The sequence below is a fragment of the Nycticebus coucang genome, chromosome 9 (genome assembly GCF_027406575.1).
Source record: "Nycticebus coucang isolate mNycCou1 chromosome 9, mNycCou1.pri, whole genome shotgun sequence".
In the NCBI taxonomy this organism is placed as follows: Eukaryota; Metazoa; Chordata; class Mammalia; order Primates; family Lorisidae; genus Nycticebus; species Nycticebus coucang.
In genome coordinates this window covers 9,501,829-9,515,809 of record NC_069788.1, presented here as the reverse complement: position 1 = coordinate 9,515,809, position 13,981 = coordinate 9,501,829, and the positions used below count along the sequence as shown (strand labels likewise).

The window sequence follows — 13,981 nt, the reverse complement described above, 5'->3', positions numbered from 1 at the left end:
GATGATCTCAGAAATTCTGTTTTGTACCTTATTCCACATAGTTTGGTTGCTGAAAGTCTTCAGTTACGGGCTGGGTGCAGTGGCTCACGCCTGTGATCCTAGCTCTCTGGGAAGCTGAGGCAGGAGGATCCCTTGACCTCAGGAGTTCAAGACCAGCCTGAGCAAGAGCAAGACCTCATCTCTACTAAAAATGGAAAAAACTAGCTGGGCGTAGTGGTGGGCACCTGTAGTCCCAGCTACTCGGGAGACTGAGGCAACGGAATCTTTTGAGCCCAGGAGTTTGAGGTCGCTGTGAGCTATAATGCCACAGCACTCTACCCAGAATAACAGTGTGACACTGTCTCAAAAAAATAAAAATAATAATTAAAATTTAAAAAACGTCTTTAGTTACCAGCTCCCTTTTCTTCTCTAAAGTCTTTCCTATTTCTTATACAGATTCACAATTTCCTTTCTCTTGTCATATCTCCTTCATTTCTTTCCTAGTTCATACTCTTGCTGAATACCTGGAAGATGCCCAGAAAATTTACTAAGAGCATTTATCTTCCAATTTTGCCATGCATATAGATAGAACAAAAATAGCAAATAATTTAATCAAGATGATATTGATTTACATGCAAATGTCAACAGAAATTTTGAAAGCAAGCCTGCCATGAATAAACTACAAGACATAAAATCTATGGCCCAAATAAAATAACACCTGGACGGAAAAGGAAAAATAACAGAAGTTTATATTGATGAAATACGCATTACTTCATGATCATAACGTATAAAGTGTACGAAGACAAGCATCTTTGTGTGATTTTATGGACCAGGTCAAACTTTCCAATCACGAAATTTAGTAAGAATCTCATCTCCATCTATAGTAGCAAGGGCACTTTAGACCATTATTTCCAGAAACATTAGATCTGATGAGAGGAGACTTTTTGTGATAACACAACTATCAGGAGATTCCAATAGTGGACGAAACAAGGAGAAAACACCCTTGTATGTAAAGAGCCCTCCAAAAGCATTTCCATGACAATAAGGTGCTTCCTTACCCACTGGCTTATACACAATTTTATATCCAAGAACCGGAGAAGGTGAAGGATCCCAGGACACTCTGAATCTCGTGTACCATTCATCAGAGATGTGTATGTTCTGAGGAGGAAGCAGTCCCACTGAAAACAAACATGGGCACACATGACTGACTTTTACTGGCACACAGGGAGAGCACAGAACTTTAAGAGTTTGATAGGGCAGCCCCGTCCTCCAGAAAACAATGAAAAAGCATGGGAGCATTCAACGAAAGCTTAGTAGTTTGCCAAATTCAAACAGCAACTCAGACTCAAGACTGTTGATTTTCTGAACAGCCTCCTTAGCAGGAAGAAAGATCCAGAGCTGGTATGTTTTATGGCCCAGAATTACAAAAAGAAAAAAAAAAGAGAGAGATCTCAGGCCACTTTTAGAATGTCATAGATGACAAATGGTTGCAAGCGAGAAGAGCTGGAGACCACAGGGGCCTGCAGATTATTGGAGGACTGTTTTCCTCATCTGTGGTGTCTCATCTCATGAAAAGCATGCACAGACCTTTTTTTTTAATTATTGCTCATCAACTTTCATTAATGTTTATGTATATAATGTGGCCCGAGACAACTCTTACTCTTCCAATCCACGGCAGAAAAGAAAGAAAGTTGGACACCCCGATGCTAGTCCAATCATTTTATCATATACATGTGATTTGCCCAAGACCACATGACTAGCTAATCATTCACACAATGTACTTTCCCCACGCCACTCTATCCCTCACCAAAATAACCTGGAGTAAATCCTTAAGGCTCCAGAGGTACTGCCCCCAAACTTCCTACTTATAAACTCTGTGGTATTCAATTAGAATATTAAGTAGTCACTAAGATTATTATTCATAGCATTGCATGAATAACTAATCCAACTTGAAAACCATTTTTTCACAAAAAAAACTAAACATGGCTGTGGCTCTGCTGGGAAAATTCAAGATCTAGTAGAGTTTTTTTATATATTTTGATAAGCTCAAAATTCTGAAATATGCCATTTCCCCAGAGAAGCATCAAAGTATATTTTAAAATCTATAAGAAAGTGAAAAAAAGGAAGTTTTTAAATCATCTTGAGTCATCAGATGGAGTTTCCACTGACTCAGTTCTGTAGATAATAATAGATTCCTGACCTCAGGAGACTAGAGTCAATGCTAGTCTAGCTTTTCTCTTAGAAGCTTTTAAATGTTACCTCTCCCCAAATCTGTAATGTTGTCAAGATCATTTAAGCACAAGAAGAGTTTGAGCAAGTGAATGTAGAAAGGAACCTGAAATCATGTTACCTAAGTAGATTTTTGCTGAATGAAGTGGAAAAGAGCATGCCAGTGTTTGCCAGCAGGAGAACTCAGACTTAGGGCTCACCCTGCCTTCATGCTAAGCCACTGGCTCTTAGCTGTGGCTGCACATTAGCTAGAATATCAGTAGGCCCGTCCCACACCTCACACTGGTTACATCAGCATCTCTGGGAGTGATACCCAGGCATAAGCATATTTAAAGCTGCTCAGGGAGTTCAATGAACAACCAAATTAGAGAATCTTTAAATCATAGCAATTACCAACAGCATAGAGTTTAAAAGGAAGGACTGAACATTGATAATTCTTTGCAAGTTACTTGATGATGATAAAAATATATACTTTTTAAAAAGCTAAATTTGTAGACAGATGATTGCTAATCATCTTGCTGCTTTATTTATGGCTGAAGACTGAATCACAATGGCACATTTTTCACTGATACTATATTAACTCAACAGCGACGGCCTTAACTGACACCACACAAACTAAAATACCATTCACAGAATATGCAATCGTTTAAAAAAAAAATGAAACATTCTCAAGCAAAGAAAAATATGCAGATTTGGGTCTTTTTCTTCTCTTGTTTCAACCTTTAAAAAGTTAGAAACAAATGCCTTTCTTGTGTTATCATTTTGACAAAATATCTAATATAAATGTAATGCAATATTAATATAGTATTTGAGATGCATTGGCAAAGAAAAAATTTAAGAATTCTAAAAGGTATAAGAAGCAAGATTAAAATCTTAACAATCAAAGCAAAAAAAAATGAAAAAAAAGTTATGAAACATTTACCAGTTCTTCCATTTCCTACTAGATGGCCGCCATCACCATCTTCATACACAGCAGTAACAGTGATTTTATACGGAGTATCAGATTGCAGAGGCTGCAGTATTACATTGTTCCTTCTGCCTGGGACTGTGGTCTATAGAGGAAGTTAAATCACAAATTTATTACCCTCTAGAGGGTTTTTAGATTAAAAGACAATATTCTTTTATATATTCCCATAAACGGTAATAGTTTCTTTATATTTTCTTTTTGTTGCACAATACTCATGGCAAGGCACACCATCTGTGCTGCTTCTGTGCAGCATGGGAGAATGGTTTTAGACTCAGACCTGGGCTTGAATCCCAGATCAGCCACTTAGCAGCTATGGGACTTAATATCTCTGAAGGAAACAGTGAGGATTAAAGGTGATTGCACCTACAACACCTGAGCATCGCCCATACATCTCTGCCCTCTATCTCCCATCTTTATGTATCACGCTTCCATATACGGATGTGCGCTCAGCACCTGCGTGGCACCAGGGGCTGGAAGTCCATTGGTGAGCAAAAACAAATTCAGTTTCTGCCCTCAACAATGTCAGCTTGGCTGATACGAATTAGATGGAAAAAGGGAAATGAAGTCTATACTCAACTATGTCCTCGAAGAGGAAATGAACCAGACATCTCCCAATCTCTCCTGAAAACCTACGCTTCGCTTCTATGAATAACATGGATCAGCTATGCTGGCGAGTCTCAGCCTAGAGTCCCATAACTACAAAGGAGAAACTGTATTTTGAATGCTTTCAGAAAGCAAAGGGAAATTGCATATTCATCCACAGCGAGGCTGAACGAACAGTAACCGTGAGCTTCTCTGCTTTGCAAACTAACCTTTGTAGTACAGTTTATCTCACTGTGATCAGAAACTGTGATTGCCAATTACATGTGTTTCTTATTAATAAGAATGGAGAGTTTAATTAAAGGTTACTATATCAAGTTTAAATAGATGAGATATTTAATCACATGAGGTTCATAGTGGGGGAGAAATGACCTACAAAGATGTATGTGGTACAAAGATGGCAAACCACAGACCTAACTCCTTTACAATCAACATTTTGTATATTCTTCCAGAATCTATCATAGCTGTTAACCAATACATTTCAAATCAAGTGGTAAGTTTTTCTATACATAATGAGGGCTATGGGCTGTGATGAAGCCACCAGAACCTGGTGTCTGGTTTTGGAAAGACCAGGTAACACACTCAAAAAGTTTGCAGCTAACAGAAGAGAATATGTATATCGATTCTAAAACTAAAGTGCACCACAAAACATCACGTTTAGAGAGAAAAGAGAAATCAATTAGCTCTGGGGTATTTAAGGGAGACTTTGTAGAGGAATGAGAGTTGAAGAAAGGGTCGGATTTGGATAATCATATAATGTGAACTTTAACTTGGATATTCCAGAATAATAGGTATCATACACGTATTTCACCAGAATTAGTTTCTATGGTATAATTAGGTGGCTGCAAATATGCAGGTAATCATGACATACGATGGTTTTTCTATCTGATTTTAGAATAAAAATAAGCCCAGAGACATAGCTTCTCCATGGTGTGAGAGGCCAGACTAGGGACATTTTGCTGGTCCCAATTTCCTGGCAGAGAAAGTCATAAAATGCAACTGTCACAGGAAAAGTCAAGCATCAGCTGTATCACAACATTCTTCTAAAGGCAAAGTTTAACTTCTTCCCCTGCAACCGCCAGGGTTATAAATGTGCTGATGTGGGAGTGAAACTCACATATTCATCAATGGGGTCCCCGACAGTCGGGGAATAGATGATCCTGTACTGCCGAACCGGCCCGTCAGCGTGGTCCCAGGTGACAGAGAGGCTGTTGGTCGTCTCCCCAGACACTCTCAGATTCCGTGGTCCACTCCGTGGAACTAAATGAATAAAATCCAGCAGAGTGTGATTCCTGTCTGCCAGCAGGACCGGGTGGGATGAAGGAAGCTGCTCACAGGTGTCCCCCATTCGCTATGATCTTTACTTGTTTATGATAAAAGGCACATCTTCTACAGTTTTAATGTGAAATCATAAACAGTATAAAGGGCTCAGAGCTACATCACATGTTGAACTTTCAGCACCCAGAGTTAGATGTAACCCGAAACATACCGACTAGGAAAAAAGGGGATTCTTTTAATCTCTATGACCACATCCATTTAGTGAAACACAGAGGCCAAGCCCTCAGATTTCCAAAGTGCACATTTGGTGAGAAGATTCACCCCAGGGCAGAGGACAGAAGGAAGCTCCTCCTTGATTTAGGTCCCAGACAAGAAAACAACTGAATGAAATTCACTGGGCACAAAGCACAGCCGTGGACCCAAAGCTCCAGCCTGGGACGTGGATGTGCGGAAGCCCAGACAGGGTCCACCCCGCCTGCACACAGGGGAAAGCTCCCTGAACCCTCCATTGCCACCGGCCTCCCACCCTCACTCACTCGGACGGCCCCTGCCAATCTAGCTACGCAGGAAAGGGATGGAGAAAGGATTTCTGCCTCACGCGTTTGGCCCTGGGCAGGGCTGGGATTCCCCTCTCCGTCTGAGTAGACAGCCACAATGTCCACAGAGTAGAGGGTGTCTGGGGTCAGCTGCTCCAGGTGCACCGAGCGGCTATTTCCTGGCACCACGATCTGCGGGGGGATGGGAGAGGCCAAATTCTGCCTGATGACAACCCAAATGCTTACCAAGTCTTTGGTTAGTTAACTCAGTAATATATATAATAAAAGGTTGAGCCCGGACACATCAGAAGCCAGGAGACCTACCCAGACCACACCCTTAGACGCAATTTGTCCTTGTGAATTCCCTCTTTAAGGGAAATTAGTTCATCCTTGACACTTAGTAGCTTCAATTATCTCCATTTACATTTACAACAAAGATTCTTAAATACAATATCTAGGGCTCATGTTATTTACCAAAAGAACGAACTGCATGTTACAGGTACATAGGAGAAGCATTCCCAGACTGGAGGAGAGATTTTTGTGTTGACATGAAGCCTCTATGCAATGGATAAGGGTAAAGTTGTCAAATTATCTCCTCCCATATGCAGGGACATGAAAATCAATATTCCCACAGAAAACAAACAAACAAAAAAGTATTGCTTATCATTTGTTTGTTTTTTGTCTTTGCTTACTTTTGCAAAGACTTGGAAGTTAAATTAATTTATAAATGTCCTTTTCCTTAGGAAAGCACTATCCTAGTTTCTGGATACTTTCTGATTCTCTGCTTATTCAAGTGAATAATTTTCGATTTTTAAATCATTAATCTACTTACAAAACTAAGTAACATTGTGAAATAAAGATAGATTAAACAATCCGTAAGAGCCAGTGAAGGTAAACTGTAAGATATTTTCAAAGCAAAGACATCTGTATTTTACAACAAAAACCCATATTGATAAGCTCTAACAATAATTCATATTTATCATTAGGGTTTTTAATTCATACAGTAATTTACATTTTCCCAAGATACTCTTTTTATTCTAATCCTATAATTGATACATCTACCTTAATGCATCAGAAACAATGATTTAAGGACGAGACGTGGGCATGTTTGTGGCTTGTGCTCTCCAATGCTGCCGAGCATGACAGAAACAAGTAACTACCACATTCATCAGGAAACGCAGCTTCCATGACAAAATTACTTACAGATTCTGAGGGTCTCGTGCCAGCCACAGGGGAATACCTAATACTGTACTGCTGCACAGGCCCGGGCGCAGGGTCCCAGCGCACATCCAGGCTGTTGGGTGTCGGATTGTACACCTGGACATTTCTTGCCAGCCCTCTCACCACTGAGGAAATGAAAGCGAACATCTATGTTTTAAATCTATTTCACAGTCAAACTTTTCTTATCCCTTTTCCAGAACTTATACTCTGAAATAGGATAAACACTATGACTGCCCTTAAAAAATTCCCAATTACCTACACACAAAAGCTGATTAAAAGTCTCCAAATCCAAATTTAGTAAAAATTAGCAACTACTGCCTTTGTCTACATGGAAGCAACATTGTTTTCAATAAAAACAAGCTGGTAAAAATAGGAGAATTGGATTGGCCATAAAAGGAGGGACATGAGACAAGGAAAAATCAATATGAAAAGGAACTTCATTCTCTAACATAGGTTAATGGAGGGAGAGAGAAGAAAAATGGCCAGAGTCAGCCTTGGGAGTAAAATTGACAACAGCTATGGAGAGCATCTAACTCAGTCACCTGATTCCCATCATTCATTCCTTCTCCACTCAACAAATATCTACACAACACTTTGTGTGATTAAGAGAAAAAGCAAAAGGAGGTGGAAATAGTTCTCAATTAACTGCCCCTGTAGATTTTTAGAAAAATCTACAAATTAATTCTACATACTAACCTCAAACTCTAATTTAAACAATAACACCATCTCCTAGACCACTAATCCTTTACCAAAGGAAGACATCCAGGCTTGCTCTCTGTTAACCATCAGTCAAGTATATTTTTAAAGCAAAAGAAATCTTTATGATCTGCACAAACTCTTTAAGCGATACTTCAAAAAATTGTAAATCCACTGTAAACTGGTTTCTCAAATAAAAGCATTGATTTTTAAGACCAAAAAAGCACTTCAGCAAACCAGAGCAATGTGCAACCAAGTAATGTGATGAACAGATTTCCAGCATTCGCACTATGAAAGCCAATTACAAGTGTCACTTTACATGATTTATAAGGCACAAAGTAAAACTCAATGAATTTCTGTCAGTGAAAGAGAATATCTCAAGTGGCAGACCAACGATTATGCACCCATCCACAAATCCTGAGATTGTCATTTCAGAAGAAGAATGCCATTAGGAAAGTGTCATTTCACATACCAAAATGTTAACACTAGGTAATGTTTGGGAGATGAACAATAGGTAATTATTGTGCTTTTAATTCCATCATTCTGAATTTTCTTAACTTTCTTTAATGAGTCCATATGGTCCCCACAATGAAAAGCAAAAATTATGACAAAAAGTTAAGGTTTCAGTTTTTTGACTTACAAGTCCTTCCAGTATCTGATGTGCGGCCCCCCTCGCTGTCAGCATAAACAGGAACTACCGTGACGGTGTATGCGGTATCCGGCTGCAGGTTCCTAAGAATGGCATAATTGGTATTCCCAGGGATTGGTACCTAAAGATTTTAATAAAATATAAATCATTTGATTTGAAAACTTACAAAAGAAATAATATTTCAAACAATACAATACCATTTCAAGACCAAGTCAAGAAGCAAGCTCTTAATATTGGGATGTGATGTTGTGTTTCTCTGTACCTACACTCCCCCGATTCTCCCCCTCTAGAACTTCCTGGAACAACCACTTCTTCCTGCCCCAATCCCACCACCTCTCTGCTACCTAGGCTCAAAGGCACCAACTATTTACTCTCTGCCAAGTCCTATTAAAGGAATATAAACTTCTTCAACTCTAAAGTTCAATTTTAAATCACTTGGCTACAGTTTAAACAAACTATCATTTTTCACTATAGGAAATAGTTACCAGTTCCTCTGGACCACCTGCTGTCGGTGCATAGAAGAGCTTGTACTGCCGAGGAGTTCCCTCCGCGTGGTCCCAGCGCACATTCAAGGTGCTGGTAGAAGGATCATACACTCTCAGGTTCCTCACGGTGTTCAGAGGTTCTGAAATGCACAGAGATCACATCACAGTATCATCCTAACAACCAGGCATGCATGAAACACAGGTTCATTAACATCTCCCAGGCTCCGCACAAACATCTGTGGAAGTAACAAATCAAGGGCACACACACAGTCTCCTAGGGTCAGGTGCGTGTGCCACACCTATCCAGAAGATACTTTTTCCTAGGGTAAAAAAGTCTTTCTCCATAAACAGATATTGCCCAGCAAGGGTGTTTAAAAAATACCATTTTTTTAAATGAATTTTAAAACATCGGTAAAACTTTGCATCACCCCGGTTTTTCCAGATAAAGATGGGGTTCCATTGCAGCAAGAGTTATTTACAGTAGCTACAGGTACTCTGGTTTCACTTACTGGTCTTTCCTCGCCCCGTCATCCGACCTCCTTCACCGTCGGGATAGAGAGAGGACACAGTGATTGTATAAGGTGTGTTGGGCTTCAGTTTCTGCAGGACCACACTGTTCTGTCGTCCTCCTATTGTGGTCTGGGGGTAAAACAGGTCTTGATGAGACTTACTGGCCTTGTTCTTTCCATCTCACTAACGGGTTAGAAAAAGTGCTTTCTCCAGAGCAGCCATGTGAGACCGATGCCACGTTCTGCCATCAGCCCACAGAGAATGCTTAAAATATATCTCATGGGATCATTTCAAATGTGAAATATGCACTTCACATCATAAAAAGGATTCCAAGCTTTAAACTGGTGACCTCAAAAAGATATTTCAACTTGTTGGCCGCCGGCACTGCAAAATTTCATCCAAAACACATTTCATAGCACTCTTCAAAAAAAAGGCATTCATCATAAGTAGGTTACAAAGGGACTTTAAGACACCAAGGAATTGCATAATTTCAGAGTCTCCACACCATTCAGTATTACTCTTACTAATTTCCAGATGTTTTCTATTTGCTTTAGAAGCACATTAAAATGATTCAGCAAAAGATCTAAAGCTCTTGGTGTTTCCCCTAAAACACTGTCACTCTGACAGCGTTAGCTGTGTAAGACGACGTGACCAGACCCTTTGCCAGGCCACATTCAGGCAGGGGGTTCCCAGGGTCTCCATGATACTAGCTTCGTGGTATGAAACTTTTTAATTGCTTCCAATTATGGAGTTTGAAGTTTTTTATTCATTGCTTAAGGCCATGTAGCTATCTTGTTGAAAGAAAATTTGTACGATTTGTTAACAGTCTACTGAATTCCGATGTTTATGCCATACTAATTAAAATCGCAGGAAAATGGCACGCTGCCCACATGAGCCATGTAGATGGCTGGAAGTGCTAGTACACACCAGATGTTTCCAACTTAGCACCCATCCACCCAGGAGGTCTGAATGCCAGAGAAAACCTCTGTGAATCACTGTAGTTATCCCCAATATGAGCAAATTGAGCTCCAGTGGCTGATTATAATAAATGTCATATGTGAGGGTATGAGAGAAAAGAATCAATATTACTAGAAGCCCTTTTTATAAAGATCTGATACATAACAAGCCTGAAAGCATCTGCTTAAGAGAACTCGTCTTATGAGTAAGCAGAAAGGTACCTATCTACCTACTTCTGCCACCGAACTCTCCAAAAAAAGCTAGCATTAGGGATTAATGCCCTTGATAATTTCATTGACTAGCAGTAAAATGCATGTACCCGTAAGAATAATAAACTCTCAGAGGTTTAATACTTTCCAGAGGACAAGCTCTATGAGACTTTTTCTAATGATAACAAACAACTAAGGGACAGTAAAAGAACCCGTTAGAGCCTAAGTGCCACCAAGAAGGCATATATGGAGGCCAAGGTTCACCTCCTTCATAGTTTTACAGAAATCCGGCCTGGCATAGAAAAAAAGACCTTTGCCAGAATTAAAATATCAGTCCACCTGTTCTCCTAGCCTCTGGGAAGCCAAGGCGGGTGGATCACCTAAGCTCAAGAGTTCAAGACCAGCCTGAGCAAGAGCGAAACCCCATTTGTAACTAAAAATAGAAAAAACAGCTGGGCATTGTGGTGGGTGCCTGGTTGTCACAGCTACTCAGGAGGCTGAGGCAAGAGGATCACTTGAGCACCGGAGTTTGTGGTTGCTATAAGCTATAATATCACAGCACTCTACTTGGGGTAACAGAGTGAGCCCTGTCTCAAAAAAAAAAAAAAAATCAGTCCACCTAATTTGTTTATCTTATTTTTATGTAAAAGTCAATTGATTACAGTTGATGTTTTGTTTATTATTGATAATCAATTTAACTAAAACAGATGAATTTCCCAGTCTAAAACATCAGACTACCTAAGACTTGAGCTATGAAAACCTCAGTAGACCAAGTCAAAAGTCACACTATGGATGGGACAGTTTCTGATTCAGCCAAGCACACATACAATGTAGTATCAGAGACTTTTAATGATATGCTTGAACCACTGCCAGCCTCTACCTCTGCTTACACCTCTAAACTGGTAAAAGACAGGACCCGAGGAGGTTAATAATGCATGTGTCTCTAAAGCATTATAAGTGAATATTATATACAAAAAGTCAACCAAGTTCTGGACCTGACCAATAGAGATATTTGAAATGAATCTGAAGGCGTAATCCTATCTGTGTAAAAAACCATAGCACTTCCTGATTTAGGACAATATGCCCAGTTAAAGTCACAACCTTCACAAAGTTGGAGAAAGACCAAAGGCAGACAACTAAAGTACGGAAGGTCAATGGACAAAGGCCCTACTAAATCAGGGAAGAGAGTAGGAAGACGAAGATGCAGGTTGGGTGTATAGCCCTTCTGTCTTTCTTGGGTACTTCCATTTATTTGGACAATATAAAAATGATAAATAGCATGAATTAGGTGAAGAGGCTTCTGGATCTGGAAATAACAAATATAGAGCATACCCTATGATATACAAAAACCAGAGGAAAAATGGAATAAGTAAAAGAAAATAAACTTTATAAGCAAATTTAGCAAACTTTCAGCACTTAAGTTAAAGGGATGTTTTAAATATCTGTGTAGATTCAACAGCTATCTAGACAGCCCCATGGATAACCCAGCCCTAATAGTTCTTAAGTGAAATGTGGGTGCGTGAAGCATGTGCTCATTGCTTTGAAGCCATTGTCAAGAGCAACTGTCATCACCTGTGAGAGCATCTACTGATCCCCACAATGGCGCCTCGATGGAATGATGGATAAAGAGTCCCATGACTTCATCCAGTACAGAAAAACCTACATCCCTTAAAATGACAGGCGTGACCAGCTAAACATTGAGAGGGGGAAGAATTAGGGGGAAATGGGGTGAATTTATCATTACAGTTTTTATAAAACAAATTACCGTTTGTTCATTGCCTTCCCCCGATGAAGGCTGATAAATGATTCTGTACTTCTGCACACGACCACTAGCAGGATCCCACTTCACCGTCAAGCTGTTAGACGTGGCATTGTACACCTGAAGGTTGCGGGGGCCACTTTTGGGAGCTGAAAGAATATTGTGGAAAAACAGAGTAAGAACACAGAATGTTTCCCCCTTGGGGAAAAAATACACACACACATATATATATACAGTTCCCATGAAAATCAAGAGAATTATATACTTCTAGGTTGAGAGTTAAATTTGACCCCTTAATAAACAAGGCCATTGAATCTCAAATGGCTCCTTAGTATGGAATGAATGCTTGCGTCCTCCCCCAAATGATATGTTGAAGCTCTGACCCCCCAATATGACAGCATTTAAAGATGGGGTGTTTGGGGGGTCATTGGGGTTAGCTGAAGTCATGGGAGTGGGATGGGTCCTTCTGAGAGGAGGCAGGAGGGAGGCCCCCCAGAACCTCGTCAGATAACACTGCCATCTTACACTCCCAGCTGCAGAGTTAGGAGCATATACATTTCTGATGTTCAAGCCGTCCAGACTGACATTTTATCATGGAAATCCAAGTTGATTAATACATTCCTCAGCAAGTATCAGCAAAACAAAGCTTTTCAAAAAGAGGCCCAAAATGGACACCTTACAATTTAAAAGCAGAAGGACTAATGTACTTACAGCAATTCATAAGGTACTTGAAGCATTTTCCCTCATTTATTCATTTATCCTTCATTTAGCATTTATTCATTCAATGATGCACATTAAAGTAAATTCTTACCTGGTGTTGTTATGGGTATCAAACGAGCTAAAAGAAAACAAATGGGGGAAATATTACTAACGCAGCTTTAGCTCTAGTTTTGCATAAATTAACTTCAAAATATCAATGTCCTGTTTGAAAACTGAACACCTACGTGTGCGCTCACTGCCAATCAGGTCATCGCTCTCCGACTCATCGGGATAGATGGCAGTCACGGAAACTTCATAGAGAGTGTTGGGGTTCAGGTTTTCAAATACCAAAGTATTTTCATCTCCATTTAGGATGGTCTTGAAAAAGAGGACAAAGACATATCCACACAAAATTAAGCCTCCGCTTACATCTTATACACTGTTTACATCTTATACACTCAATAGCAGTTTGTCGATATCATTTCAGACAGATGTTCCTCCTCCCACTCTGAAGAATGCCATGAGCTGAAGCGTCATCAGCAGGAAAGGATGCCTATCTAGTAGCAGAAGTAACACATATCCGAAATAAACTTCCCTATAATGAAATGGGGCAGGAAGGGGAGAGCAGAAGGACAGAGAAAGAAGAGGGAGCAATTAAGGGAGTTAACACTACCTCCATCTTATCTGAGCTTCCCGCAGGTGCCCACGTTATCCTGTAGAGAGACACGTCTGTAGCTCCATGATCCCAAGTGCCTCTGAAACTCTCTGGTGTTACGTCAGTAATTCTTAGGTTTGTTGGGGCTGGCACAGATCCTAAGATGACAAAAAAGCAAGACTAAGTTTTTGCATGTGAGCTACAAACTTATGATAGTAGAACTGCCTTGTTACATTTGAATGGACATGAGAAACTGATTAAGTACTTTGCTCGGAGCTAAATATTTCACCAAATATTTCAGCAGTTCATTTGAAAAATAGACATAATGTGGAGCTCTGGAAATTGTATTATTTGGATACAATAAGTTAGTATTGACATTCTATTAAAATAATTATTTAGGGGGAGGGGGAGGTTAGGTGGAGGGAGGGTAATTGGTGGGACCACACCTACGGTGCATCTTACAAGGGTACATGTGAAATTTACTAAATGTAGAATATAAATGTCTTAACACAATAACTAAGAAAATGCCAGGAAGGCTATGTTAACCAGTTT

The 13,981-nt window shown here is 39.9% G+C and overlaps 1 protein-coding gene across 1 annotated transcript in view; it reads right to left on the bottom strand.

Annotated features, from left to right (window-relative positions):
* Positions 1–13,981, bottom strand: part of COL12A1 (collagen type XII alpha 1 chain) — a 127,064-nt gene that overhangs the window by 41,315 nt on the left and 71,768 nt on the right. The window contains exons 28-39 of the mRNA XM_053602255.1: positions 13,448–13,587; positions 13,020–13,152; positions 12,887–12,913; positions 12,082–12,224; positions 9,150–9,279; positions 8,641–8,780; positions 8,147–8,276; positions 6,793–6,935; positions 5,652–5,781; positions 4,893–5,035; positions 3,131–3,260; positions 1,038–1,157 (exon numbers count right to left, since the gene is read on the bottom strand). Of these exons, the coding sequence (XP_053458230.1) occupies positions 1,038–1,157; positions 3,131–3,260; positions 4,893–5,035; positions 5,652–5,781; positions 6,793–6,935; positions 8,147–8,276; positions 8,641–8,780; positions 9,150–9,279; positions 12,082–12,224; positions 12,887–12,913; positions 13,020–13,152; positions 13,448–13,587 (1,509 nt within the window). The remainder of the gene's footprint in view (positions 1–1,037; positions 1,158–3,130; positions 3,261–4,892; positions 5,036–5,651; positions 5,782–6,792; positions 6,936–8,146; positions 8,277–8,640; positions 8,781–9,149; positions 9,280–12,081; positions 12,225–12,886; positions 12,914–13,019; positions 13,153–13,447; positions 13,588–13,981) is intronic.